At 44.3% G+C, this 13,399-nt stretch overlaps 1 protein-coding gene across 2 annotated transcripts in view; it reads left to right on the top strand.

The window, feature by feature from the left end:
- Positions 1 to 2,169: 2,169 nt before the first annotated feature.
- LOC109304749 (vacuolar protein 8-like) overlaps positions 2,170 to 13,399 on the top strand; it is an 86,852-nt gene continuing 75,622 nt past the window's right edge. For both annotated transcript variants that reach the window (XM_019527551.1, XM_019527550.1), the window contains exon 1: positions 2,170 to 2,833. In XM_019527551.1, the coding sequence (XP_019383096.1) occupies positions 2,608 to 2,833 (226 nt within the window). In that variant the 5' untranslated portion in view covers positions 2,170 to 2,607. The remainder of the gene's footprint in view (positions 2,834 to 13,399) is intronic.

Below are 13,399 nucleotides of genomic sequence, written 5' to 3'. Positions count from 1 at the left end.
CTAGCAGACCACATGCTGGGTACGGTCTGTGCTGAGTCAACAAGTAGAATCAACAGGCAGAATCAACAGGTAGCTGGTACTCTCCCTCTGTTGTTTTCTTAAGGGTTTTCTTAAAACACTGTTATCAGTTCCTTGGTGGGCTAATCAGAGTGTCCTGTGGGGCCCCCCACCCCGTCAGCTCAGTTTTGTGGAAGCAAAGGGAAGGCTAATCTAGCCCCCCCCCCAGCTTCTAGCCCGAGCCACTGCAGGCATGTGTCTGCATGTCTAGTATATCTGTGCAGTTACAAAGTGGTTTAGTCTAGCCAGGTTAGACTAACCTGCAAAGATTGAATCAATTCAGTCTCAGACTTTTTGAATGTCTGTCCCTAGCTGATGGGATCCGATATACAATCCCACAGTCATGCCTCATGCCATACACACGTGGCATGGCAGGAAGTGTGATTGTGTGGATTGCACATCAGATCCCATCACAGCTTTACCTGCATGTCTAGCAGGGGCCTAAGTTGCAGAAACTGCTGTTACCATATTTCCTCATATATTGCAAACTCCAATATCTACCTGCTAGTTTGGTGGGGAAAAGCCATGTGTTGTATTTGAGAAAATATGATATTTGTGGCTGGCTTACCAGGCTATACATTGGCTTACCTTGTGTCATGTGACTGTTTATAACCAATTAACACATTAATCACCCAATAAATGTAACATCTGCCAGGGCCCTATGACACCTCTCTTTTAAACGCTGCAGGCAAATGTGTAAAAAGGCATTAGTAGGTACACAGGGGGCACATCTACACATGCAGTTAATTCAACTAAATAAACTCCAGCACAGTTTGCACCAGAGTTTACTGCTTCTGGGCCCTGTTTACATATGTGCTTGGAACCATAACATGTTGAACTGGGTTGGAGCAGCTCCAACTTGCAGAGGATCAGGGTGAGGGGGGTGGGGGAAGAGGGGAGCCAACCTGCTAGCCTGGGGCTGCTCCAACCCTGCTCAATGTGCTGCAGCAGGGCTGACTGGGGCATGAGGGTGCTCCAGTGTGGGGCTAGCCTGTAGGCAGCCCCCATACTGAAGCCCCCTCATGCCCCAGCCAGCCCCATCAGCATCTACATGTGCGCTGCGGTCAGAGCCATCCCAAGGGGGTGTGAATTGGGGCAACCACCTTTGCCCCTACTCTTTGTGGAAGCCCACAAAGCTGGGAGGAGCACCAGCACGGAGCTGGGTGAAGTGGCCGCTCCATGTCCAGCTGCTTGCTATCCCCATTCCCCATCGCCGCTGCCATTGGCAGTGTCTTTGGGTCTGGGGCCCCGCATGGACTGATTTGCCCCGGGCCCCACACCCTGCTCAGGTTGGCTCTGGCTGCAGTGTACTAAATAATGCTGCTGCAGGATAGTTACTGCAGCCTAATAGGGCCACACAGGTAGATGCTGAGATTTTACTGTGGAGCTAATTAGGTAACTGCAGTAAATGTCTCATGTAGATGCACCCAGGGTAATATAACCCACTGATACAGGAAATCTGGCTTAAGTGACTACTCAGCAGACCAGCGCAAGCTAGTTATACAATTAAAGTTGTGAGTCAAACCAAATTTTACCAGCAACTTTGGGAATATTTAAAACCCTGTACCTTAAAACATTACTTTGAATATCATCTTTTGTAAAAATGTGTGTGTAGAGAAAGAGACATAGGCATCTACAGCAGTAAAATGATGTGATCAGGGGATGGGAAGGGGGGTGAGAGGAAACAAACTCTCTTTCCTATCTGCTTTCTTTTCCCTTATTGAGAAATACATAGTTAAAGCAGCTCCCATGATTCCCCTCAAAATGTATCTCTATAAGCCCCTATTCCTGCGCAAATTTTGTTTGATGGGGAGAAAATGTAATGTCATATACATCTTTGGCAGCTGTATTTACACACCTTTCCAATTTTTTCAGTCTCACTGGCGAGAATACTGTTCTTAAAGTAGTTACAAGATGTTTGTCTAGCCAGGCTGGGCCTTTGTTCTTGTCTAAACTTCAAGGGAAACTGGAAAAACCTGTTAGCTTGCCTTATTTTGTGTTCCTCTCCCATTGGCAGATGCAGGCAGTAGACATGTAAACAAGGTGGGGCCTTACCTACATATGTGATGCTGCCTTACTTTAACCACAGCTGCCTTTGTTCATTATCCCACATGCTTTCACTGGGCTTGCAAAGGGCTCAGCAGTTAGTCCAACAGTTAAATTTCACTTTTATCTTATGGAACAGTTTTGTATAACATTATATATTTTGTTTGCAATTGAAGCAAAGGAAGAGTGATTTTATGTGACTGCGGTCCAACCTTTAAAATAATGTTTTGCAGTCGTCACAAAGGAGGCCTTCAGCGTATTGTGCACAGTTAAGTTTTGTTTTGCCATGCAGTTTGTTTGCATGCAGGAAATAATTTAGCTTTTTCTTTTTCTTTTCTTTTCTTTTTCTTTTTTTTTTCAGTAGATCTTGACAGAGTTGTTTAAATCAAGATCTATCACAAAATAACAAGTTAGCGCTGAAAGTAACTAAGGTGGAAGGAAAGGGTCAGTCCATCTTTTTATTTCTCTTAGGCTTTCATTGATACCAGAACAAGTAAACTAAGGATGGGTCAACTGTGTGGAAAGTGCATGAAGCTGCTGCAGGACTTTGTGTCCTTTGTAAAGAGAATGTCCTCAAGTCTGGTGCAGAGAATTAAGGAGTGCTTGGTTATGATAAGTGAATGCTTTTGCCTAAAACGAAATGGCTCTGAAGCCAGGCAGCTATACAAACCTGTCCTTCAGCCACATGAAAAGGAAACTGCACAAGAATTTCTGCAACACATTGAAACAGGTGAGGAAAGTCATTTTTTGCCCATTTGGAAAGGAGAAATTCTTCCTGCATGTTGACAACAGACAATGGATGGAACTGCTGTTCTGGCTTAGGGTTGTTCAGTTCAGTGTTGTGGTGCAGTAATAGACCTACAGAATTTGTCCTTCTCTGTTTGGGAAATCCAGGGGTCAAATTGGAATAAGAGCTGGATAAAAATGATCAGTAGCTTTCTATTATGCCACAGCTGCAAATGCATAACTTAATTTGTACACGAAACATTTTTTACAAGGATTTCTAGAAATAAAGACTAAAAATTTACTGGGTTATTCAATTTAAAGAAGACTCAGAGTCTTTGTTTTGTTTTCCTTTTCCATTTACTGGAATTACAGAATGACCCAGCTCTTTACTGATCCAAGTACAAATTAGGTACAGGTACATGACAGGATTTGAGAAAATATTTTGCTTTAGAATTCAGAGAAAAATTAATAGAGCTACTGTGTTCAATTAGATTCAGATCAGTTTTGCAAGAAACTCATCAACTAATCTGTTTCCTGCCACATACTTTATCAGGTCTATTAATTTACCAGATGATAAGATCAGTGAGCTATGACCTTTTAAATTGCACTGCATTTCTGGGTACCATAAACAGCTCCCCATTCACATGGTTTCTGAAGATCCTTTCTCATGGCACCTAAATCTGGTGGTAGGTATTAGTTCAAGATTTAAGATTTTACTGGACTGCCAGTCATAGGTGTTGTTGTACCTAAATACTTTTAAGGGTCTCATTGCCCACTGCGTTGTATTTGATAGAATACAAAATGCTACTAGATCTAGAACGGTAAATACTTTCTACAAGTATAAATGCCTACATAACATCCAAGACAGTGGATAATTTTGCTTTGGGGGATATAATCCCATAAACTTCCTAAGACTTTGATGGAGGAAATGGTATAAGCTTCTGACTGAACTATTTCAAAATGCATGGTGCTTGCTAGTAGTAATTGCACTAAGAATTTACAGAGTAGTACCCATTTAAATCAGGGGAATTATAACAAAGAAATTTGCATAAGTAAAATCAGAATTAGGCTCATTAATGTCTTCACCCAGCTTTGAGAGAGGAACAAAGTCCTGTCTTTTATGAAAAAAGAAACCCAATGACAGATTAATTATTCAAGAGACCAACTTACCTTACAAGAAGAAAAATACTTGAAAAACTAGTAATGTTAGAGTGATGCTGTAGCCATGATGGTCCAGGATGTGTGTGAGAGGCAAGGATTTTTGGGGGGTGATGTCTTTTATTAGACAAAATGCAGGGTTGGAATAAAGTTAGATAAGCTTTTGAATGCAAGACATTCATTATCAGGCCTGAGGGGGCAAGCAAACAAGCACAATGAATATAAAGAGTTGAGAGTAGAGCCGAGAGTGAAAACTGGGAAAGTCAAGTAATTTGTATATTTTCTCCAAAGCAAAGTTAGTTTGCTACTTTTGTTGGGACTATAGTCTAGATTCTCCTCCCAAATCACCTCTGTCAGGAGACCAAACATGGAGACTTTCCACTTAGTGGGGATTTGTTTGAAAGACAAAGGCTTGTTTCTCATGGAATTTGCATTGCAATGTTTGAGACTTTCATAACCAACTGGATCACGGGTGTCAAACTAGCCTCCTGCCCTGGGACAGATCTGGTCTGCTGGGGCTCCAGCATGGGGTGGCCTTGGTGGCAATGCTGGTGGCAGCTCTGGCTCCTCCCCACTGCAGACAGTAGTGGTGGCAGCTCCAGCTCCTAGTGTATGCTGCATGCCCCTTGCCAGAGCTAGAGCTGCTGCTGTTGCCCTGGGCCTTGTGCCACAGTGGTAGCACATGGGGTACATGGCTCTGACAGCTCCAGCTCTGGCTTTGGCATGGGGCAGGCAGCACATGGCAGCATCAGGTCTGTTGACTAAGGACGTAGAGATGCATGAGCAGTGGTAAGTGAAGCAGCTGGAAGGTGACTGCAATTTCACCCTCCTGCTGCCAATCACCATGTCCCCTGAGGCCCAATAGCCCTGGATTCTTCTGCAGGCCACTCTGCTAGCAATGCCCCACAATTTCCAGAGGCCCACTGATAACCCAGTGGGCCAGATACAGCAGCTTCATGGGCCATCTGTTGACACCCCTGAACTAGAGCATTTAGCTATGCAACTCCCACTGTAGGAAAGTCTGTGTTGAGTCAGGCACAGCATTAGAATCTGGAACTATTCCTAAAAGGGGTTATTTCGTTTAATATTTCAGGACTTATTACAGCAAATACCAGAGTAATTGTGTCAGCGTAGTCAGTCTCACAGATCTCTACCCATGTCAGTATTTCAGCCCTCACGTGTTTAGAAGGCTGCAGGAAGAACTCACTGTATTTTCTAAGGTTCACTCATGCATTTATAAGCACAGCATTCTTCATTTTGCTACAGCTCAGAATTTCAGCTTTAGTTTTATTCAAACACAGACCAGGTTGATTTTTGAAAGGCCCTAACTTGGCCTCCAGTTTTGTCTGTAAGGTTGTGTGATTGGTGACAGGCACCAATGATGTAGGGCATGTCTGCACTGGAAAGTTGCTGAAGGTTTTGTGTATCTGTGAAGTGATCTGTAACAGCTCTTGCGTGAGCGTCATGGCGACACTGCATTGTTTTCTGGTAATTAAGCTATTTTCACCATGGAGGCCACATAGCACTCTGTTATTTCAAAATAAGCTCTCAGCATTTTGCTCACATATCCTGCAGCAGCTCCTCATTTCTCATTTCATCCCATTATGTCTTTTTTGTGAGCCAGAACCAGTTTTAAAGTTTTGTCAAGCAGCATGGAGAAAACCTTGGAGAGTGCTATGACCCACAGAGTGATTAATATATGCAGGATCCTGCAAGCATATCTAAAGCTGGGCAATGATTTCAGAATCAGGGGGTTAAGGGCATCTGAGCAGGAGGATGTTGGACTCAAGCCAGTCATTTGCCTAGATCTTTTCTTAGATCAGTTTTGCTAAGTAGAGTGAACTGCTTTTGCACTCACCCAACAAGCACTGTCTAGTGGGATATCTTAATGCTGCAGACCTGGGATGACGAGATGTAGCAGCAGAACAAAATGGTCAAAAGCTATTATCCTAGAAATGTATGTAGGATTTGCCCAGAGCTACAGTGGTGAAACATCTATATGAAAATTCCGCATAGCTTGGATAAGCATAACACTGTCTGGGAGCTTGCCACCGCTGACTGCTGCTAGTCAGTAGGACTAGGGACAGAAGGTACACATAAACTGGTTTAAGGAATCAGAAACTGGTTTAAACCTGTAACAAAACATAAGCTCAGTGGACATAAATCAGTTTCAAAATGTCCCAAACTGGTTTAAGATAAACTGGGTTAAATGTACTATCAGACTTAACTGATTTGGGTCAAACTGGTTTATGGAACTTCTGTCCCAGACCTCTTCCTGGTTTAGGTTAAGTCAGAGCCCCCTGGCATCCCAGCATGCTTTTCATCCCTGGGATGGGCTGTCTGCTCCAAAGAGCAGAGCTGGGTCCTCCTCTCTCCTCCCTAGCCACAGCACTATTTCTGCTCTGGCTGGTTGAGAAGGGGGTGGGAGTCTGCCTGACAGGGCACAGCAGCATCTGCCATGCTCCTCCTTATCCCCCCCTCCCCTCGCTGGTCACTGCTCAAGCAGCGATACCTCTCTTCCCTCTTCCACAGCAGATATGTCAGCAGCAGGGACCCCAGTCCTGTGTGTGTGTCTCCAATTTCAGTGGAACAGTGTCAGACAGAACAGTGTTCACTTAGGACTTTCTGGAACTAATCAGGTGGAACCCGGGTGGTACTCCAAGATGTATCCCCTCTCCAACTGAAAGGATCAAAACAGGTGCACAAGCACTGTGGGAGGTGTAGGGACTCTCCTCCCCCGATAGAGCAGAGCCAGACCACCAAAGGGAACTTAACTATATACCTTTTAATGAGAGAACAGTACTGGGAACATAGACATAAACAAGGGGGTATAGGGGACACTACAATGCTCCGAGGGGGCAGGATTCAACAAAGGTTAGACACTTACAATCATAGACATATTCAGCCAGTTGACAAAAGACAGGGTTAACAAAATATAAAATACAAACAACAGAACAAACGATGCTGGTTAGTGAAATATAAAAGGCACAAAATACAAAATGTCAAATGACAAGGAATATAGGGCCTAGGTACCTGGAGGGGGAGAAAGGGGGAAAACACAATGACCCCTTTTCACTGCAACAAGAATTTCTCCCTGTTACTTCACTCACCCCAAGTCACCGGAGCTGAGACTTGAATCTCCTATGTGGTAGGCAGAAACTCTACCACACAGCCACCAGAGCTGGTGCTATGCCAAGCTGCTAGGGGTCTTGACCTTTCTGGAGCCCTGGCCTCACGTCAAGCTGCCTGGCCTCAGATTGGAGGAGCTGGAAGCAGAGCTGGGAACCTCTCAGTTCGCTGCTCAGATCCTTGCTGGAGCCAGGGAGCCTCTCCTGCTGACCGCAGCCTCTTGTAGGGGGTCCTGGAGCCCAGCAGGGAGCCTCTCCTGCCGGCTGCATGCTGCACTGCTGAGGGTCCAACTGCTGCCTGCAAGTCCCACTCCTTCAGGTGCTTCTGGGGCAACTGCTCCCACCCCGCTGGCCCAGCACTTGTCAGCTCTTTGAAGCTCCTTCCCTGTGGTCCCTCACTGGTCTCCCTTGAGTCAGCTGTGCTGTCCCTTTTATCCCCCTCCAAGTGACCCAAGGGGCCAATCAGGGGGCACGGAGGGTGAGTCTCTGGGGCCTGATTGGTGTGGAAAGGAAATCCCAAGTCCTCCAATCATCTTTTACCCCTTCAGAACCCCTGGGCCAAATCATTACCAGAGTGGTGAGGAAAGGGAATCCCAAGCCCTCCAATCATCTTTTGCCCTTTCAAAACCCCTGGGCTAAGTCACAGCCAGCTAGCCAGTCACACAGGGCTGCAGCCAGAGACTGCTGCTTCCTGAGCAAGAAGCCAGTGGCTTGCAAATGCAAATTCACCCTGCAGGTAAGAACAGCTTGAAACTAATGAGAGAGATGCTTTTGTTTTCTTTTGTAGGGCTTCATGGGCTGATAAGACTTGTGTTCTGATAAGCTCCCTGCTGGCTTGCTTCAAAGCTGTCAAAGTGTAGGCATCTCGGAGGCAGTTCTGAGAGGCTTTGGTGCCATTTAATTCCTGTCTACAGCTGCAGATAGCATGAAGAAACAGGGAGAGGCATGGTGACTGGTGGCTCCTGAGTCTGGTGGGGCACCAGTGGGGCACAACTGGGGGGTCCCCCAGCGGCCAACCGGCAATGGGGGGGGTCTGACATGCTGCCAGTGGAGCCAGTTGTAGGGGGGTACTAATGCTCTCCATGCCCCTCTACCAACCGGAGTGCACCAGCACTCTCTCGGGGGGCACATGCCCCCCCATGTCCCCTTATGTGTTGCCTATGGGGAGAGGGATCCAGTACCATCAACAGGTGGATGGACTCCACACAAGCAGTTTCTCCCTCCTTCCTTTGCCTCAGAGTGCTAGCCAGGGACCAGGGACTCCTTGCCTCTTGAGCTGTGAGGGGGAAAAAGCCTGGCAAGGGCTGCTTCCCCCTCCCCCTCCAGGCACACCCTGGCTGGGGACTATGCAGGCCAGAGTGGGGATTTAAAGCCCTCCCTAATCATAGTAGCCTGCCCAGCCTGGCCACCCCTCCTCCCCCATCAGCTCTGCACTGTGGAGGGAAGGGAAGGGAAGGCTCGCTCTACCACACCCCTTGCCAGCTTCTAGCCTAAGCCAATGCAGGCATGTGGCTGCATTTGTGGACTCAAAAGTGAATGTCTGTCCACTTGCAAATCAGATCAATCTATGCAGGTTAGACTAACCTGCAAAGATTGAATCAATTCAGGCTTAGGCTTTTTGACGATCTGTCCCTAGCTCAGCTGACCACTTAGTAGATCAACCAACAAGGTTATTGCAATGGTAAGGGTTGCTGCTGTCATAATGCTGAGCAATGTACAGGAAATTATTGATGGGTTTGTATAGATAGAATTCCCAAATTGTAAAGGGGCTAGTTATGGGACCAACAAGTCTATACTTTGCCCTCACACCAATTTCAGATTTCATCAACAGAAAAGAATATTTTTTCATAGTGCTTTCAGGCTAAGTTGAGTATGTGGAGTGTTCACTAATATTAATGTGGGGTAATCTGAAAAGATCTACAATAACAAAGTCTTCAGAAACTCTAGGCCGTTGTCTTCAGTGAGAAATGGAACTTTTGCTTTGATGATCTGTATTGACTGTCAGGCTAGGGTAGTATCCCAGTCTTGGTAAAGGAAAGGCAACGTTATATGCTTCTTACTAAGAACCATTCCCCCTTCTTGAAGAAACAAGGCAATATCACTGGACAAATACTGCATATGGCAACAAAATAATATCTTTATCCGGAGGCAGTATCTCCTTGGAAATATCAGAAGCAAATCCAAAGAGATGCCCAATAGAAGCTGTGTGTTAACGTTTTCCCACCAAAGTAACCCTACCTATAGAGAGTAAGATTCTCTTATCTGTTCCAGCAGACTGGTAACCTGTGTCCCAATCGATCCTGTCCTAATCAATCTTCTTCATGTTCTCTAAAGCTGTATTGTCACTTGAGCTCAGAAACCTGAATCCCTGGTACTTTTGTGGAGACTCATTCCAGTCTTTGGGACTGTTACATTAGTCTGGATTGTCCTGCTGGCCCCAAGCTGCTTTCTGTCTCTCTCTCGTAGCCATTTAGCACACACCAAAACTTCTTGCACTGCAACAGCATGCTTATTATCCCCTTTCCCCCAGGCCAGGTGACTGTCCCAAAGTCACCCAGGGAACCCAACACAATTTTTCTTCCAACTCTAGGCGCTCTGGCTTAGATAGATGGGCACTGCCCTGGAAGACAGCGGAGTCTTGGGCCCTTCCTCTGCCCTCAGTGGGTGTACCCATAGCGTATTGCCCCGAGAAGCTCTCCCACTGCTTCTACAGAAGTTCTCACACAATCCTTCTTGTGGTATGCTAAGGAGGGGAGTGGGGTGAAGGGTAAGACATTAGTGAGATCCTGGGCACAGAAGCAGGAAGGTAGATTTTGAGAAATGAGCCAAGGTGGTGAAAATGTGGCTGGAATTGCAGATATGGGATTCCCTTATAAAATTAGAGTTGTTTTGCTAATGAAGTACTTATTTCCTTCTCTGAATAGGTCACTTAAAAGAATCCCCATTTGATTAATTCGTCATTTATCTAAAACCATTCCTCTGGCATTTAATTTTTCAAATGAGTTATCTCTCTTGCATAAAGCTGTGGGATACTTTCTGCTGTCTCTTTAGGCTTTGAAAAGCAAGTACTTTGATTTTACATCTTGTAGACTTTCAGATGTATCTTTGTCTCTTCTGTTTCCTGGATTCCTTTGGTTTTGTTGTCTTGGAGCTAGGTCATAACAAGTTTATGCTGCCTGTTCATACTGTAAAAACATGACTGTTAAGGCAACTGCATTACATGATATATTAGTCACCTTGCATGTTTTTGAACGCTCTTTCTTTTATAAACAAGATCCTTTTCTGTTGTATTTGTGATTGGTTTCACTGGTTATATTGGATTAGTATGTCCCAGCACCTAGTAATACAATCAAAGAGGTCAGATATCAGCAAACTTTTCCCTTAGAGAACTCTATCTGGAAGCTGGCTTGTGCAGTGATGGGAAAATTTGCATCTAAAATTTTTGTATATGAAGTTGGATGTGGAAGGAAAAGGAGGTTGATGCTGATTAACGTTCATTGCAGTTGGTGGCATGCTTATGTTTTCACTCTCCTCATAGTATGGAAATAACTCTTCTATAGTTATGGCCTGTTAATGAAAGTCTTTCTTCCCATTTACCTGTCTCACTTAAAAAAACCCAAGGTAGGTCTCTCCAGTTCTGTGTTCTCTTGATTTCCCTTCTACTTAGTCATCCTTCATGACTGCTGCCAACTTCCTTTGGGCCAATTCCCCTCCTTTATTGAATCCTACAGGATGAAGTTCTTAGATCTCTGATTTTTCTGCCTCTCTGTTAGTCATCCTTCTTTCTTTTAACCTTGATTTTTGTAAATCTATTAATGATATTAAACTTAATTGGCAGTGTTTTCTTACAACTAGTTTCACAACTCTGTTCTCTTTGTCTGGGTGAATGCTAATCTCTCCAGAGTCCAGCTTGTGTATGATGTAGCTGTGTGACTTTGCATGTGTAACAAAAGTGTGATCACATTCTTCCCATGCAGTTTCACTGGTTCACTACTTGTACATTTATGACCATGTTGATTTATGAATCCTCTGCATCTCATAGATTCATTTCTCTTCTATGCCTAAATGTCATTGCTCATTTACAAATAGTCTAGTTCTGTCCTTCCATATGATTACCCAGCTACTAATGTGAGAACATTTTCCTTTGCAATTCCCATAATCAATGAATGCCTGCCTGTATCCCTGAATCTTGTCACTTCTCACTTTCACTAAAATCTAACCTACAAACATCTTTCATCTCTTCCTTTTTATCTCTACTTTTTAATTCTGTACTTTGTTTTGAGTCATTAGCTCAGAGTTGCTATAGAAAGTGTGTTTCTAAAGTATGTGTTCTACTTTCATTAACATGTAGCAGTGCATAAAATCATACATCTCGGGTGCGTCTACATGTGCAATTAATGTGTAGCAATAAACTCCAGAGTTTATTGTGCCAAGGTGTATCATTTGAATGTGCACCCAGGAGTTAAACTCTGGAGAAATAAACTTCTGAGTTTATTGCTATTTGAACATACACCTGGGATCACAGCACATTGAGCTGGGTTGGAACAGCCCCAGGTAGCAGGGGGCCCAAGAGGTCATCCTGCCAGCTTGGGCTGCTCCCCCTGGCTCAACATGCTGCAGGGGGGCTGGCTGGGGCATGAGGGTGCTTCATCATGGGGTTAGCTGACAGGCAGCCCCTGCACCAAAGCACCTTTACATGTGCACTGTTGTGGAGTTTTTTACTCCACAGAAAGATAGTACTAGTACAAGTACTATCCTGCTGCAGAGTAAATTAGTTTACTTTAACCTAATAGGGCGCACATGTAGATTCTGAGACATTTACTGCTCAGTAAACATATTGTGTAGACGTGCTTCTTTTGTTCTCCTTTTTGAAATATAGGTATGTTGTGACAAAAGGTCCAGCAGAGGTGTTTATTCTTGGTGGGGTATTGATAACCTTGTGTGGGATGATTTGCCATGGCACGATCTTTAGGCTTTATTGTTCTGAAACTGGTTACCGGGAACATCATAGATTTGCTTTGGATAATCCTAATGTTAATTAAGATAATATTTGTCTTACCTCCCCCGCTTAGAACTAATAAAGGACAGTCTGCAGAATTAATAAAGGACAATCTCAGGATCTATCAGTGGTTTAGATACAGGGGTTGGGAGAACTGTGGCTATTTTGGCACATAGCCAAATCCTGCTGCCCTAGGATATGAAGGATATATGAAAGATATGAAGCAACTTCACAGAGGGAACCTTGAAGTCTTTCTCCCACTTGAGCATCTCCTATGAATTTGACCTTAAGAGAGAGCCGAGCAACCCTCATTTCTATGTAGACAGAAAAGGAGGACTCACAAACACTTTTATAGATTTCATTGTCCTCAGAGGGAACTGTAAATTGGCATTTGAGGGTAGGTTTGGATCTGAAGCAGGACTTCCTGGTTGGTAATGAAGTTATTAAACTGCAGTAGCCAGTGCCATATGACAAGATCTGTATTATGGGTAAAGGAAGATTTGGTTTGGTTTCCATTTCCCCCATCTCTTATACACCATAAATACATAGACATCTGAGAGATTCAGTCACTCAATCATCAAGCATACCAGCCCAAGAAGTTCCTTTTATTATTTTTTTAATTCTCTCACAACCTATCCTTCCATAGTTGTTGAAAATTTTCAACAACTGAAACTGATCTTAAGACAAATAAATGCTTATCTAAATCCCAGTTAATCCAGAAGGTAGGAGTTTGTTATACTTAAAGTACATACAACCTCAAATGACTTGAGTTAATAGTTGACTCATGTACTGAAGCATGAAAGGTTATATACCTTATGTCCTTTTTATCTTGTCTAAAATAGTAAATTCTTGCAATTCAAATAAACAAATCTTTCATTCACTGTGCTAAAGTCTTAGCTAAAATATGTCTTGTGGTAATGTCATGGGCTAATTGTGCACTGTAAATGTACTTGCTGTTCAGCAGTTTTTATCATTTGGCACTGTTTGGATAGCAGGCCTGTGTGAAGCAGCAAGTATTCACTTTGGATTCAGATTCGGCCAATTCGGAGGGACAGTGATTCAATTCAGAGATTCGAATCACTGTCCCGATTCAATTCAACCGAATGGGATCCAAAGATTCGTCGCTGCTTCAGAGATTCAGCCATGAACTAAACAGGCAGTAGTCCTCACCAAACTGGACACAGCTGCCTCCAGCTGGTAAGTCTGTTGTGATGGGCACAGCGGGGAGGGAAAGGGCATGGGGGAGGAGGGGAATTGGGGCTGGGACAAGCTGTCTGGCCAGGGC

This window comes from Gavialis gangeticus, unplaced genomic scaffold (genome assembly GCF_001723915.1).
Source record: "Gavialis gangeticus isolate Ggan-Ray unplaced genomic scaffold, GavGan_comp1, whole genome shotgun sequence".
In the NCBI taxonomy this organism is placed as follows: Eukaryota; Metazoa; Chordata; order Crocodylia; family Gavialidae; genus Gavialis; species Gavialis gangeticus.
Note: the sequence above shows the minus strand (reverse complement) of the source record. Positions and strands in the feature narration are given on the sequence as shown.